Source organism: Cervus canadensis, chromosome X, assembly GCF_019320065.1.
Source record: "Cervus canadensis isolate Bull #8, Minnesota chromosome X, ASM1932006v1, whole genome shotgun sequence".
Lineage (NCBI taxonomy): Eukaryota > Metazoa > Chordata > Mammalia > Artiodactyla > Cervidae > Cervus > Cervus canadensis.
The window spans coordinates 53601764-53618614 of record NC_057419.1 but is presented as its reverse complement, the minus strand read 5'-3'; the positions used below and the strand labels follow the sequence as shown (position 1 = coordinate 53618614).

Here is a 16851-nt window from a genome sequence, read left to right as displayed (position 1 = left end):
CTCTCGTCCTCAGGTCCAGGTCAGCCATCCCAGTGCCTGTAACAGCCAGCCAGCCAACTGGAACTGGGCCGGAGACGAAGCAGGGCGGGACTCGCGGGACTTCCGGCGCCAATTCGCGCCCCGGAAGAGCTCATTCCTGCGACCTCGCGGTGACCAATCAATGCCCAGAACGCTCCCTGACGCCAGACCCCAAACTGGCAGCCCAGCTCGCTCAGTAGCCGTCCCCCCTTGGATGTAACCATGTAGAAACGAAGGGGGGAATTCGAAAAGAGACGAGGACAGCTGCCGCTTAATACCGGTGTCCACTCGGACTCAGATACAGCCGGAAGCCGGAATGGAGCGAATGGGGATGGAGACAGTGGTGCCATGGGTGCCTCCGCTGGGAACTCTGGTCGATGCCCGACGCGGTTTAAAGGTACTCTGTTAATTGTCATACGCGCTCTTGAATGGTACCTTCCAGAGTGGGTGGTTCTACCGCTACCCCTCAGAGCCACATCCCTGGACCGAACTGTTTCATCTGGCGCGCCCCTTGGTGGTGAGCCTGGGGAACAGCCGATGTAGATGCCGGTGGCCCGTTAGAGGATGGATGATCCTCCAAGGGTGGAAGGGCAACGTGAGGATGAAAACCCCGCCGATTGCTGCAATCTTGGACTCAGAAAAATGTCTCCATAAACTGAAGATTACTTCTCTGTAGTGGCCACTATCATAACAGGAAGCATGGGAAGCATTTTCTGTGTGCTGGGCATTGTGCTTGTTTGTGCTTTCCTGTTTAATACAGAATAGGTCTCAATGGGGAAAGCCAGCCACAGTCCCCCAGCGGGCAGGGGAGAGAAATCTTTGGACTGGGATCTGAAGGTCTGGAGTGGGGAAGGCCTGTGTCGTTGACTCCGAGTAATATGTGAGAAGGACAACAGGATATTCCATTCTGTTGGGAAAGGGGTCAACTCCGAGGGGAGCCAAGGATAGTGCATAGGTGAGATAAAGACCATGGGTTTGTCACCATCTTGTCATCCCTGAATTTGTTCACTAGCAGAATCCTCAGCCTGTCTAGCTATGCCTCTGTCAACAAGTTTAATTTGCTTATTCATGCCTACATTCAATCATCTTCTCCACAGTTTCTGTCAAGCAGAACTCTGTGTGTTAGGAAAGAGAAAATCAACCTTGGCTTCATGGAACTTACATTGTGATGGGGTCATACAGCCCCAAAAGATAAGTAATTTATCGGGTGTTCATAACTGCTGTGATTAACGTTAAACCGCGATAGTGAAATAGAGAGAGGGGATGATATCTAGAAAGAGTGGCCAGGGATGTTCCTTCTAAGATTGTGACATTTAAGCAAAACCTAGCGGAGATGCCTCTCAGGGAGATAAGTGTCTCAGACAGATTTAAGGCCAGTGTAAAAAACGGGAGTGGAACTCAGTGTAGAGTGTATGAAAAGAATGTTGAGGGTTATGTGACTGTCACAGCATGATGGAAGGAGGGCCGGGAGATCTGATGAGAGCGTTGATGAGGGGCGGGTCCCCTAGGGCCTCTGGCCATAGAGGTGACTTTGACTTGAGCCATAGAAGGGTTCTTACCAGAGAAGCCCCCAGTGTTCTTTCAGATGTCCAGATCACACAATGTTTGTTGAGGAGCTCTAGATTCATCCCGGGAAATCTACAGACCCTCTGCAGTTGAACATGCCTTTCCTGGAATCCACTACACTCAAGGGGAATCCCTTCTACTGCTCCCAGTGGACATCCATGTTGATTGATGATATCCTCAGGACAGAGGAAGGACCCTCACGGTATGAGGGAGGTCACAGACAGTCTCATAAACGCTAAGAGGAAGGATGTAACAGACACAGAGATGGCAGGGAGAAAGACAAAGATAGAACATTGGACAGGGACAGAGAGACTATCTCTGGCAGCAAAGGATCCCCAATTAGCACCCACCTATGGGCCCCCAGCCCTGCTACTGGATGAGGTACCTATCTCTACAGGAGAAAATAAGGTGGTCCCCCTCCCCGCCCCGCCCCCCAGCAGGGACTGTCTCTAGGAAATGAGTCAGTTGCCCGAGGCCTGAGTAAATCATGCTCCCTTGGCACACATCAGAGTCCTCTGCCCTGATCAAGACATGGAGATGATCCAGTCATGGGGAGGCTCATGCTGTACACAGGGTCCCTCACAAGCTGTCCAGCCCTGACTGCCCTCCTGCTGACCTCAGTGCCAACGAATGCTTTAGTGGGGGAAAGAGAGGCAGGGATCACTGCATTTGTGGTGGAGCCTCATGCAAACTGGTGAATGTGATGTTGATCCCCACCTGCTTGGAGGCTCATCTCTGCATTTTCCACCACCACGTCCCCAGGGAATGTGCAGATTACATTCAATACATCAGGTGAGCAGCTGGGTGTATGATGGGGAAGACACCGAGACTTATCCTGACATTGAGACAGTCACAGGGTCGTTGTAGCCCTGTGCCAATGCCCCCCTCCCCCACTACATTGCCAGGGTTCTGCTAAGTCTTCCCTGCCTCCTCCAAGGAGCCCAAGCCTGCATCCAGTTCCTCCTGTCCTTATGAGCCAAGAACTTCCAACTGCACTGCACCTTGGGCTCCCATCTGCAAATGGTGGCCTCTTTCTGATGGGTTGGGCAGATTGAGTGAGTGCCTGTACACAATTTTTTCACAGGGCCCCTATCAAGGGTGGTAGTCTTGTCAGGAAGTATTGTTCTCTTCAGTATTGTTACCATGGGCTCCTGTGTACTGCACATGACTTGCCCTCCCTGAGGATGGGGCTACAAGATTTTATCTCTGTAGGGAGCCATGGTAGAAATCATAGCAAATGTGATATCACATGTCTACTTCTAAGACCCATGAGAGTGGGGTCCATCCAGCCTTCCTCTTAAGACTACTCTCATATGCAGATCCATGAACAGCTCAGAGACCCAACCCTCTGGACAAAACCCTCCCAAATAGTTCAGAGACTTCACGCCTGGGACAGAGATCCACAAACAGTTTAGAGAGCACTCATCCTGGAAAGCAACCCAAAACAGCTCAAATACGTCACACCTGAGGACAGAGACCCTAAACATCTTAGAGAATTCCAACTCTCAATTCAGTTCAGTCATTCAGTCGTGTCCAACTCTCTGAGAGCCCGTGGACTGCAGCATTCCAGGCCTCCCTGTCCATCATGAACTCCCAGAGTTTATGCAAACTCATGTCCATTGAGTCGGTGATGCCATCTAACCATCTCATCCTCTGTCGTCCCCTTCTCTTCCTGCCTTCAATCTTTCCCAGCATCAGGGTCTTTTCAAATGAGTCAGTTCTTCGCATTAGGTGGCCAAAGTATTGGAGTTTCAGTTTCAGCATCAGTCCTTCCAATGAATATTCAGGACTGATTTCCTTTAGGATGGACTGGTTGGATCTCCTTGCAGTCTAAGGGACTCTGAAGAGTCTTCTCCAACACCACAGTTTGAAAGCATCAATTCTTCGGCACTCAGCTTTCTTTACAGTCCACCTCTCACATGCATACATGACTACTGGGAAAACCATTGCCTTGACTAGATGGACCTTTCTTGGCATAGTAATGTCTCTGCTTTTTAATATGCTGTCTAGGTTGCTCCTAATTTTTCTTCCAAGGAACAAGTGTCTTTTCATTTGATGGCTACAGTCACCATGTGCATTGATTTTGGAGCCCCCCAAAATAAAGTCTGTCACTGTTTCCCCATCTATTTGCCATGAAGTGATGGGACCAGATACCATGATCCTAGTTTTCTGGATGTTGAGTTTTAAGCCAACTTTTTCACTCTCCTCTTTCACTTTCTTCAAACACCCTTTAGTTCTTCTTCGCTTTCTGCCATAAGGGTAATGTCATCTGTATGTCTGAGATACTGATATTTCTCCTGGCAATCTTGATTCCAGGTTGTGCTTCATCTAGCCCACTGTTTCTCATGATGTACTCTTCATCTAAGTTAAATAAGCAAGGTGACAATATACAGCCTTCAGTTACGCCTTTTCCTATTTGGAACCTGTCTGTTGTTCCATGTCCAGTTCTGGCTGTTGCTTGCTGACCTGCATACCCATTTCTCAAGAGGCACGTCAGGTGATCTGGTATTCCCATCTGTTTCAGAATTTTCCAGAGTTTCTTGTGGTCCACACAGTCAAAGGCTTTGGCATAGTCATTAAAGCAGAACGAAATGTTTTTCTGGAACTCTTTTGCTTTTTCTATCAGACAGTCAAAGGCTTTAGTTAGTCATTAAAGCAGATGGAGATATTTTGGTACTTTTTTGCTTTTTGTATGATCCAAACGATGTTGGACATTTGATCTCTGGTTCCTCTGCCTTTTCTAAATCCACCTTGAACATCTGGCCTCAGGTAAATTCAGATGCTTAAGACAAACAGCATTACTCTCAGCCAGTACTACAAGTGTTAAATTGTAACCACTCTGGTTGCTGACCTAAAGTGCATTCTGAAGGAATTTACGGTGAAAAACAGTATGAGGCACCCTGTGCTTTGGACAAGTTGGCCTTTTTTATTTACCCATACCTCAGGAAACTGTTCAGTGACCCTAGATTCTTGCCTCTTCCCCACACAGAAAAGCATGAAAATAATGAACTTGTGACATCTGATCTCTGTGTTTCACAGCACTCTTTAACCAATGTGCACGCCTGACTGCATGTACTTCCTAGGCAACAATCATACTGACTTCTCTGCTACCTCCTCCAAGCAGTTTCCTCAGAGCTAACGGAGGATCTGTGTCCTGGGTTGTAGTTCCCAGAAGACTCCAAATCCAACTTAAACTCACAACTCTCCTGTTATATGCTTTTCTTGAAGTAGACACTACTCTAGATAACAGCTCTCCTTTAGCTCAGAGGCTTCACCCCTCTCCCCCAGAGCCTACAGCCTGCACCCTCGGACACAGAACCCCACATCTTTCCCTCTGGGCTGCTGTGTTGGCATTTGCACTGAGTCTCTGTTCAGTCAACCCCAAGGGAGAGAGGCCTCCAGTCCTGCAGTCCCTGCAGTCTGCATTCACCAGCATGTCATCCTGAAGAAGGCAGATTCATCCCAGGGGTGGGGATTGCCTGAGAGCTGAGGAGTTCTGAAATTGATTTCCCATGTCTGGGTCCTCAGAATGGACTTAACCCACCCTGGTCACCTCTGGGTGTGTTGACTTTGTATCCTGCCCCATGGGAATTCAGAGTGAATCCCAGATTCACAGAACGAGTCCGAGGGACCTGTTCCTCTCTGCACACACTGTGGGCTACTGAATTCTGGAGATAGGAAAGGTCTTCCCGTCACTGTGCCTATGACAGCTCCCTTACATCCCTGTAGTCATCTGTCGTTTTCCAGAGTCCCTCTCCTGGTGACAGCTGCCACAAATTCTCTCTATCCCCAAATCCCCACCCTCTCCCCTCACCTTCCACCAGGCCTCCCTCCCACTCCAGGAGCCTCTTTAGCCCCTCTCTAGCCCTGCTCACAGGGCCTCAGTTACATCCTCACCCCATCTGTGGCCTCTCACCGAGCACCCTCACTCCCTCAGACGATCCCCTGAGGACCTTGCCTGCTCCCTGCATTCTGCAGGACACCTCTCTCCTGCCCACACACAGGTGTCTGTCTTAATGTCCTGGTGAGGGCTGAACTGAAAATCTCTCCAGGGTCCAGAGAAAATCCAGACCTAGACCAGGCATCCAATGCACTTCCCTCAGGGCTGGGGCGAAAGGGAGGGGGTCTCAGCGAGAAAGAGCAGGACTCAAGTTCCTGCAGGGGTGACAGGGTTTTCTTCAAGTGAGATGACACCTTAGAAGTTCTTAGGACACTGAAACTCAGATGACTGATTATCTAAGACTCAGAGATGCGCCCACGGATGCCAGCTGACTCCTAGAGTGACCTCACTAATGCAGCCACTGACTGGGGAAGCGTCTCCAGCCTGTTTACTGGGCAGCGAACACTCCTGGACACTGGGTTCCACTGGTCCTCCAGTGCTCAGGCCCAAGACCCCCACTGTGAACTCTTGCCCATCAACCTCAGCACCTGACTGTGTGAGCCCTGGTCTGATCTGGGCTCTTTGTCCCTGTTCCCCGTGAGAGCCTGAGCCTGTGTTTTCCACGTGGGCTCCCCAGAGTGGTCTGGGATTCCTTGCCTCTGAATCCCCACAACCAATCACTGCTGCTTGTGTATTCAAATCTGCACGGTGTTGGCATGACCAAAATGGGCCTGGAGCGTCCTCCTGGACATCTGAGAAAGGGGACTCCCCTCGGTCCAGGTTTGAGGCCTGGGTCTCCAGGGTGGCATCCTCCCCATCTGTGTCAAAGGCTACAGTTTGTCACCCTGGGCAGTGGTGGACGGTTTGTCCATCCATACACAGTACTTGCATTGTTACCAAATGGAACCCTCTCCCCTGTAGTACCTTCTACTTCCTGTGGTTCCATGGAGAGCCATTTTTCACTCAGTCTTGTTGGTCCTGGGTGGGATCGGACTATTTGCATTTCTAACCATGCTCAGCCTCCCTCCTACACAACTGGTGAACTCCGTGATGAGCAAAGGTCTAAGCATCCTGTTCACTGCAGCAGAGTGTCTGTGCCAAGAATGATGTGATGTGGTAGAAAGCAAGCTTTCCTTCTCCTGCTTTACTGATGGACATCAGCTTTACTGACGGACAGCATTTTGGCAGCATCAATGAAAGTGAAAATCTTAAAAAAAAAAAAAAGGAAAAGAAAAATCCTTACAAAATCCTCGTCCTTGTTCATTTACTGTTAACAATCCATTAACTTATTATACCACATCTGTAGAATAAAGGAGAAAAACTGCATTATCATCTCAGTAGCTACCTAAAAAAGCATTTGACAAAATTCAGCATCCGTTCAAAATACAAGGACTCAAACTAAAGCAGAAGGCAACATGTTGAATGTGATATAAAGCATCTATGAAAAACCCATCGCTATCATCATACTTAATGATAAAAGGCAGAAGTACTTCCCCCGAAAATCAAGAACTATAGAAGGATAACATCTCTTACCACTTCTATTCCACATGGTTCTGGAGACGGTAATAAAGCAAGGGAAAGAAATAAAATGCATCTACATTGGCAAAGAAGTAAAACTATTCTATTTGCAGATGATCTAATCTTTTGTGGGAGCTCTCAGTGACCTTTTATATATTCCCACAGACACAGAGTCTGTCTAGTTGATCGTGTGGTTTTAATCTGCAGCTTGTGCACCTGGTGGGAGGGTTTTGAGTCTTCTTCCTTAGTCACACTGCCCTTGGGTTTCAATTGTGGTTTTATTTCCACCTCTGGATATGGGCGGTCCACAGGGGTTTGCTCCTGAGGCTGCCTTGGAGGACTTGGGTTTGCCCCTGCGAGGGCCAGGTGTGGAGGTGGTGCAGCTGCTTGAGTCACAGGGGTTTTGGCAACATCAGGTACTCAGGGGAGTTGGCGGCTAGGGCAGCAGGAAGTATAGTGCTCTAGAAGGGTATGGCAACCAGTATTGGCCAATACACTCCAGTATTCTTGCCTGGAGAACCCCCTCCCTGACAGAGAAGCCTGGCAAGCCACAGTCCACAGGGTCACAAAGAGTCGGACACTACCAACGTGACCCTGCATGCATAGACATAAGACTTTTCTTGTCTGTGGCAGCTCTGCCCCAGTGCGAGTTGAGCGTGAACGTTGCACAGCAGCTCGGCGTGCAGGGACCCTGGCGGTGCCAAGTGTGCAGGGACATGGACTGCCTCTGCCACAGGAGTTATGGCCCTATCAGAGTCTTTTTTCGAGGCTCTTGTAGCTGGCGATCGGAAGGCCTCTTTGGCCAGTTTTTCTCCATAGCTCCACCCATTCAGGCACATAGAAGGCTTCCTTACCTGGGATCCTTCTCTGTTTTTCAAGCATCAGGCACTTAAAGGGGCACCGTGGGTGTGGTCCTACTCTGTAGTTTGGTGCATCAGTCACTTAAAGAAGCACCCTGGGTGTGGTCCTACTCTGTAGTTTGGTGCATCAGTCACTTAAAGAAGCACCCTGGGTGTAGTCCTACTCTGTAGTTCAGTGCGTCAGGCATTTGATGGGCCAGCCTCTCTATTGTTCAGCTGCCAGTGCTGGCATGTTCGAGAGGCAATGGTGATGGCTCCACGCCCTACACATGACTCAGCAGTATCACCTTACTTCCATGGCTGCCCGAATTTCCTCCACAGGTATTTCCCACCACAGTCTCCTCCCTTACATCCCCTCCATCAGTCTCTCTGCAGTCAACAGCAGCCCTTGCCCTGGGATTGTTCCACAATCCCTAAACTCCAGCTCCCAGCCACTGCACCATCGAGAGTATGTATGTCTGTGGCAAGGATGTCTGATTCGCACTCCATTTAGGGTGCCACAGATGAGCTGTTTCACTCTCAGCCTGAAATGTTTCTCCTCTGACTCAGACAATTGCCCCATGTGGGGATCGGACCCTTGCTTCAGTTCCCCCACTGACCGAGGGCAGGTCCAGCCCTACTAACACTCCTGTTTTTCCTCCATAGTTGCCTCATCCTACCGAGTTTTGTGTGGGTCTATATATTCTTTTCCACTGGTCAGGTGCTGCTATCTGTGCTCGGCTGGTGTTCTGCATGCACTTCTGTGTCTGAAGGTATATTCCTGATGTATCCTTGGAGAGAGATGTATTCCCCATCCACCTACTCCTCCACCATCTTGTCGATCCATGATATAATCTTGTGTATAAAAAATCATGAAGAACCACCCTCTCCCCATAGAAACTGTTAGACTTACTACAGGGGCTCAACAGGTTTACAGAATACAAGGTCATATACAAAGTGAAAATAGATTTCTATACACTTTCAGGATTTGTAGAATACAAATTACAAAACATTGCTGAGTGAAATGAAAGACAGTCTAGATGAGTGGAAATTTTACTTCAGTTCAGTCGCTCAGTCGTCTCTGACTCTTTGGAATCCCATGGACTGAAGCATGCCAGTCTTCCCTGTCCATCACCAACTCCCAGAGCTTGCTCAGAGTTTTACAGACTTTGGAGATCACATCTGTGGATTGGAAGACTCACTATTGTGTTAAGATGGCAGTACTCCCCTAGTAGAGGGCTATCAAAGTTCAAACTGCTCTTTTCCCCTGGAAATCAACAAACCGATCCTAGAATTGTAAGAATTAAAAGGGTCCTGGGATAGCGAAAACAGTGTGGAGAAAGAACAAGTAGTTACACTTCCCAATTTCAAAACCCACTTCAAACCTACAATAATCAAGACATTATGGTACTGACATAAGGATTGTATATAGACACAGAATGGAATGGAATGGAGAGTCAAGAAACAAGCCCATATCTCTATGGTCAGTTGATTATTGTGAGGGGTGTAGAGGCCATTCAATGGCAAAGAATAATGTTTGAACAAATCGTCTTGGAATAACTGGATGTTCACATGCAAAAGAATCAATTTCAACCTATACCTCACACTGTAGATAACAATTAACTAAAAATTGATAAAACACCTAAATATAAGAGCTAAAACTGTAAAGTACTAAGAAGAAAACCGAGATGTAAATGTGAATCTTGGATTAGGCAATGATTTCCTAGATATGATACAAAAAGCACAAGCACCAAAGGAAACAAAAATAGGCAATTTGGAATCATCAAAATTAAAACTTGTATCCTTCAAATGATACTATCAAGAATGTGCGAGATCTAGGGCACCTACTGAATGCTGGCAGGGAGCCTTGAAACCCAGGCGGACCAGAGGAACACCAGAGCAACCTTGTATGATATGTGGGTGGGGAGCGAGGGGGGAGGAATTGTGGAGGCTAGTTGGGGTTCGTTTTCCTGAGGGTCAACTAGGGGAGGACAGGTTTTCCTACACCTGCAGATTGGGGATGGGGAGGGACCCTTGGGTTCGCAAATGCTCCCTTGGGCTATTTGCCATCAGACTCCTTCCTCCACTCCTATACACTGGCAACGACGGATATATTTCTGTGCCTATATTTGTGCCTTTTCCAGGAATCCATTGACATGAAATCATATAATATAGCTTACTGTGTCTGACATCTCTCATTGGCACAGCTGAGATGCATCCTTGCTGTTACATGCATTAGTAGTTCCTTTTTAAGTGACTGTGTATTATTCTTTTGTATGAATATACGCTTTTGTTTTTCTTTCATCTGTATACCAGTTGTTGAATAGTTGGGCTGTTTCTAGGTTTGGCTATTAGGAGTACATGAGTAGAATATTTGAGTAAAGGTCCTTGTGTGAGCATGTTTTCCTTTCTCTTGGGTAAAATTAAAACTCCTAGTAAGCACGAAAATTCCCACTATAATAGAAGAAGAAGAAGAATGTGCTACTGGAGAAGAGTGAAGAAATAGCTACAGAAGGAATGAAAAGGCTAAGCCAAAGTGGAACAACACCCAGTTGTGGATGTGTCTGGTGGTGAAAGTAAAGCCCAATGCTAAAAGAACAATATTGTATAGGAACCAGAGGTATATTCAGAGAAATCAGTTACCAGTTCAGAGATTTAAATGTGCAGTGCTCCAAGCAAAAAATGGCAACAGAGGTATGGATTTATGGATTCCATGGAAATGAGTAAAGCCATTGCAAGCATGATGGAAAACCCAGAAGCAGAGAAAGAAATGGTTCATCAAAGCATGTATAAAAATAGGTATTAAAAACCTTAATATCTATTTCTGTCATGAGTGTCTTCCTGAGACACATTCTCCACTAAGGGTAACCTGGGACTACCTATCACCACAGTTTGTGGATGCATAAGCTAGACTGCCCTGGAAGGAAAAACATATAGACTTCAAGCCCTTTACTCATCCTCCAGAGACCCTGCGGTTCCAGGACTCTACCTCAGTGGCGGGAAAACCTCAACCTGCACTGCACAGGCCCAAGTCAGGGAGCATGCGCAGGGTGTGCGCACGCGCCTCTTTCTGCGCATGCGCCTTAGTGCGCATACGCCTTCCTGAGCGCATTCTGTGAGAACCGTTGGGCCTGAGACCTGTGTGTTTATTCAGTTCCGGTTCATTCTCACTACTTGAGACTCACCCGGTGGGTTCACAAATCTGTCCTGTCTGGAGTTTAAGTGTGCGTGCGTGTCAGGGGGAGCCAGCGAGTTTCGGGCGGGTCGGGTAGTGCCATCTGCGGCCTTTGAGGAGGAAGGCCCTCGGGGTCATCATCTTCCTCCTCACAGGTGTCGCGACGCCCTAGATCTTGTCCTGGTGGCTGGAGAGGAAGGGCGGTGGGCAGAGGAGGGCAGGGGGTCAGATGACAGTGGGGGGAGGCTTGGGGGTGCTGTTTGAGATATCTGGCTCATTGGAGCCCTGGAAGTGACGACAGAGCACAGAATCTGCGGCCGGGAGTGGGACCTGGGCAGGGGGCAGTGTGGGCGATTAAGGAAAGGCTTAGAAACAGGACCACGGTGGGTTTGTGACCCTATCACGAGTTTTGTGGTAAGGTGCCAAGAGAGAAGTGGACCGGTATGCTCTGTATGCAGACCCAGCTCAGCCACAGACGCTGAGAAAATCGCCATAGTCAGGCTGTAAAGACTAACCCATTCTTCCTGTTCCCACTGAATTCCAAGGGAGTTGGGGAAAATAGGTCTGGTGAATAGGAGTGTGACAAGAGCAATAGTCCTGAATTTTTAAATTCCTAGCAGTATTTCACTAACTATCTTCATGATGGAGAATTCTGTTGTGAAATCAAACTTCCTCACAACAGTTCTCTGTCTTCTTGTGTACCTTAAGGTGATTTCTCTGCCAGCTTAGCGAAGATACAAATGGCTTTGCAAGCAACTGTATTTGGTGTAATTGGAATGCATGTACACCCATACTTAACCACAGTTTTCTTTTGAAAGTATTTTCACAGTTTTAAAACATAGGAAGTCAACATACAGTCATAAAAGTGATCAAATATAGCTGTACTCTTAAATACGTTTTCTAAATCACAATATTCTACTTTCAGGGAGAAATATGAGTGGGCAAGTGGCATCAACACTGGGACCTACAGGTCAAGATTCTTCCCAGCTGGATGAACCTGTGGTTGTGAGTACCTTAGCATTTGATATTTTCTATTAGCACAAATTTACTTTTGAGAAAATGATGTTAAGTAATGCAGATGCAGTGATAAAGGTCTTCCGTGCTGATAAAGGGTGACAGTTTGTCTTAGGAAGGAACACTGATCCAGATATATTACAGTCTGGCGTTGCCTGGATGAGTATACTGTGAAATTCCCTGGAAATGTGCACAGTGACTTCCTCCTCCTTCTTATTAACAACAGATTGCACACTTCCATCCCAGCATAGATTTAAATAGCTTCCAAAGTCTTTCTGGGTAACTCTTATGGGAGCTAACTCTTCTCTGTGGGAAGTTTAACTTTATTAAAAGTAAGTACATAGAATTGTGTTGGGAAAACGTTGTTAGGCTTACTTATGATTAGATATATCTGTGTATTATGTATATTTATGCTGTTAAATGTGTTAACAACAAAAAGTTTTACTTGCATGCACACTCGACTAGGACCAGCAGCCCAGTGTTGAGCAACCTCAACAAGAGGAACCACCAGCAGAGATTCAGGATATCACACCTGGAAAGGAGGAAGTCAATGGAGAGGATCCAGTGAATCATGATGAAGAGAAGGAGAAGGATGCCCCTCGAGGTAACGTGTATGTGTGCATCATGTCTTAAGACATAACCAGTAAGAGGAGGAAAGGAAACATTAGAAAAGGGCTTTAGACAGTTCCTAAAAAACTGAGGAGAGTATAATTTGCAGGTTAGTGTGGTCGCTCAAATGTTCCCTTGTTTTCAAGACAAAGAGAAGGCGACAACTGAGTTGTCTGAGGACAGCCCTGGGAAAGGAAAATGGTCATAACATCTGGAAAATTCTGCTTTCCTTTTTCTCCAGCAAAACATTCCTGGAATAATGCTCCTGAGGTTTTTATTCATCACATTTTTACCAAACTAGCCCAAGGCTTTTAATTCATAACACCGAGGGGATCAATATTATCATTCCCTTGTTTATAGTATATGCTTTACAGCTGAATTGATACATTTTTTTTTAAAGATTCTGACCTGGAAACTGATCTCCAGGAATTGGCTTTGGCAAAGACTGGGGGTCAAGGCGGAGATGGTCCTGATGTCAAGGAGGAGATTGCGTCAAATACAGAGACTGTTGAAATGCCAGAGGAGGTATGTCATCCATTCAGAAAGTAATTTATATGGTTTCTGTTTTTCAGAATATTATATCTTTAAAAATATAGAGGGAAAATTACTATTATTTTAATAATAGAGGTCACATATTCTTTGAAAGATAGTTCAGACCCCAGATGCCTGAGTGCCTGACTTACAGACTTGCAAATAAAGAAACAGACAGGATCAAAGCCATATCGAATTGAAAATAGGAAACCGTTTCCTTCTCTTGAGTATAAGTACTTTAACCAACAGCTAATAATTTTCAGGTTCTTTTATAATTTCTGCTTGTAACAAATATGGAATGCATTTGTAATAAATATCAGTTTATATGAAATACGCTCAGGCATTCAAGTAGGTTCTAGTACTAGCTTTAACATAATGTGTGTGATTCTGTGAAATCCCTTAACTTCTAAACTCAACTTTACTCATGTAAGTTGTGAATTCAGAACAGATACACTAAAATGCTCATTTTTCAATGCTAATTTTTTCATTCTCTGGTTCTCTTCGATGGAATGCATACAAGAATACTCTGTTTTCCATGATTTATTTATCATAAAATAGCATCTTGAGTCAAATTATAACAGGGAAATTGAGATTTCATTTTCTGATGGGGAACACATGTACACCTGTGGCTGATTCATGTCGATGTATGGCAAAAATCATGACAATATTGTAAAGTAATTAGCCTCCAATTAAAATAAATAAATAAACTTTTGTTTAAAAAAGAAAATGAGCCAACATTCTGCTTGATGTTTGTTAAATTCTCTCAAATTCTGAATTCTCTAGCTCTTAAAAAGCAGTTGCATTTTAAATCCTTTCCCCAATGAAGCATGAAATGACTGAACAATGAAATGGCCAAAGATAGTCTAGTGTCCTGTGTCTGTGGCTGATCAAGTTGAGAGAGTGCATGTAGTCAGTGCTATTCAAGGCAGGTGTGAGTAAGATACACATTCTAAGCACACTACCTGCCCCCACGTTTGGTCTGTTTTTTTTTGAGGGGGTTGCTTACTTTGGAGAAGGAAATGGCAACCCACTCCCGTATTCTTGCCTGGAGAATCCCATGGAAGGAGGAGCCTGGCAGGCTACAATCCACGGGGTCGCAAAGAGTCGGACACGACTGAGCGACTTCACTTCACTTGCTTATTTTAATTGGAGGATAATTATTTTGCAATACTGTGATGGTTTTTGATGATGGTTTTTGCCATACATCCCACTGTCACTCTTAAAGAACTAATAAAAATCTGAGCCTCATGATATAATCATCTCTAACCATATCAAATATGTTATTTTTCCTCTTTGATGTAACAGTTTAAAAAGTTTTGAAGGTCAAAGTCTATAACTCTAGTTCTTCCCACGTAATCAACTTAGTATCTTTCACATCCGTGTTTTCCAAAATTGCTGACAATTAATTGCATGGTTCCGATTTTAAAGGAGGAACTTCATAGTTAGGGAAGAATTTACTGTGTATTAGGCTTCTAAAAATTTTCACTTTACATTTTTCTTCCATTCCATTAGAACATTTAGACGAAAATAGCACTTCCAGACTACCTCCAAGTAACTACAGAACATGAATAAAATGTTCTCATAGAAAAATCTTCACCCTAAATATGTGTGGTACTTGAAAAGAGTAATATATAAACTACAAAGTACATAAATATAAAATCCTACATCCAATATAAAAGGGAAGAAAAAGAATAACAGCGGAAACCGAAGGGAAAAAGAAAAAGATACTTAATAAAAGACAGGTATCAATTGTTAGTAAGAGGAAAAGGATTTCAACTAATAAATGAAGACAATGTGCTAGTTTACATAATTTTTTAACACACACACACACATATATATATATATTTTAAATATTCTTTTACATTGTGATTTATCACAGGAGATTGGACATAGTTCCCTGTGTGGTATAGTAGGACCTTGTTGTTTATCCATTCTGAGTGTAATAGTTTGTATCTGCCAACCCCAAATTACCAGTCCATTCCTCTCAGTTTACATAACTGTGAAGAAAATGGACAAACCCAAGTACACATAATAAGAAATATGAACAAGACACTTAACAGCATATTACAGAATTAAAACAGTATAATCTGGAATTCAGATATTTTCAGAATATTGATGAAATGGCTAATAGGATAGAAAAACAAATATTTAACATACCCCACAGTAACTAAATAACTAAACATCACAGATACCTTGGATGACCTTTTGAAATTAGTCAGAGTTGTCTCTCACAAACCATTATCCTTTAGAAACAAGGAAAAATATCTGCTTTTCCAGACTTTCTTTCTGTCTTCCTACTTGCTTTCCTGTCTCACGCATACTCCCTCTTGCTCTCCCTTTTCTTCTCTTCTCTCCTTTTTTTCTTTCTTATTTTGGTGTGGCTGTGCGAAACAGTCCTATTTCTGCTTCACATGTTGATGTCACCATGTCGCCAGTGATAGTAATGACATAAAATTAGTGTCACCGTCTAATCTATTATACCAACTGGAATGCTTTCCAGGGTGAAAAGAAACATTTAGAATTGTACGAGGGCCACAAGGAAAGGGGGAGGGGGCAAATGTTGAACCAACTTAAAACAACCATATCAGGGATAAACGAAAACAAATGAAAATTTCTATACTTTTCCACAGTAGAGAAGAAACAAATGTAATACTGGCCTTTTTATTTGCTTCACTTAAGCAGTAACAGAGGTAACAACTATTTAGCTATCCTATATTCAGAATATTATTTCAAATCAATACATGTAAATGATACTTTTGGGGGACGTTTTTGTTTCATTTTTTGAGTATTCTGTTTTCCTTAGGGTGTTGTTTGTTGTTAGATATTTTACTGAATGTGTACACAGTTTTGCCTTCTACTGAAAACTACATTGTGATAGGTTCCATTGATTTCATTTGTTCTGAACTCAGTGTCCTTGTTTTCTTGTATAACTAGGAAGAGTAGTGTGTTTTTAAAAATACTCATAATGTGCCTGAAAAGTCTATACAATTTCTAGAGAGGATGAACTGAAGGTAAGCCAAAGGGTTGCCCTTAGTGTTCTTGCTTTAGTCCATTTTATAGAACTACAACTGCAGTGAACTTTGCATACCTGTCCTCTCATAGAAATAAAGTTCTGCTAAGTAAGTTTAATGTTTATATTATAGGTGAAGGGGAACCATTTGCTTGAAAGAAGATAAACTGAAACCATCTATGCTGTTCTTATGCTGTTTATTTGACTGTTAAAGTTCTGTCAATAAAGTTTCATTTTCTACTTGCACATTTTTTGTTAACTTTTCCCTGGATATTTAATGTTATTGAAACTTCATGGTTTGTGATTTTTATTTTCTAGTTGAGGATGTATGTAGAGATAGAATGTTTGTACATAGACTTTCTGTCCACCAATTCCTCTAACTATGCATATTAATTCCACAAATTTAGATCTAGATTGTTTTTGCTTTTCAAAATATACTATTATATTTGATATCAACAATTTCTACTGGCTTAAACCTTAAACCTTTCCTCATTTTGCAGCATTGAACAAACCTAGCCAGAATAGTCTTGACTAAAACAGGTGATAATCGGCATTTTTCCTGATAGGATCGCTTTGTTTTATGTTAGACTGTGTGTGTGTGTGGTGAGAACACAATATTAGATTAACTCTCAACAGATGTTGGGGCTACCCAGGTGGCTCAGTGGTAAAGTATTCACCTGCCAGTGCAGGA

At 44.2% G+C, this 16851-nt stretch overlaps 1 protein-coding gene across 4 annotated transcripts; it reads left to right on the top strand.

Annotated features, from left to right (window-relative positions):
- Positions 1 to 3: 3 nt before the first annotated feature.
- On the top strand, positions 4 to 16406 carry LOC122435002 (X antigen family member 5-like). Of its 4 annotated transcripts, none has more exons than XR_006267519.1 (6): positions 5 to 415; positions 10786 to 11009; positions 11922 to 12001; positions 12476 to 12614; positions 13020 to 13144; positions 16294 to 16406. XR_006267519.1 is itself a non-coding variant. In XM_043458847.1 (5 exons), exons 1-5 carry the CDS (start codon positions 335 to 337, stop codon positions 16324 to 16326), a joined length of 465 nt encoding a protein of 154 aa, XP_043314782.1. In that variant the 5' UTR covers positions 4 to 334; the 3' UTR covers positions 16327 to 16406. The 4 variants fall into 4 exon arrangements, 2 of the variants coding, with proteins under 2 accessions (XP_043314782.1, XP_043314783.1); XR_006267520.1 differs by lacking the exon at positions 5 to 415 and adding an exon at positions 442 to 973; XM_043458847.1 differs by lacking the exon at positions 10786 to 11009 and having other exon boundaries at positions 4 to 422.
- The last annotated feature ends 445 nt before the right edge of the window (positions 16407 to 16851 follow it).

What these genes read in the sequence shown, in the direction of transcription:
- LOC122435002 (XM_043458847.1), top strand. Translation starts at nt 335, where the DNA reads ATGGAGCGAATGGGGATGGAGACAGTGGTGCCATGGGTGCCTCCGCTG. An exon ending in AGCTGGATGAACCTGTGGTT is followed by an intron (nt 12,002 to 12,475) that starts GTGAGTACCTTA and finishes ACACTCGACTAG; the next exon opens with GACCAGCAGCCCAGTGTTGA. An exon ending in CTGTTGAAATGCCAGAGGAG is followed by an intron (nt 13,145 to 16,293) that starts GTATGTCATCCA and finishes TTTATATTATAG; the next exon opens with GTGAAGGGGAACCATTTGCT.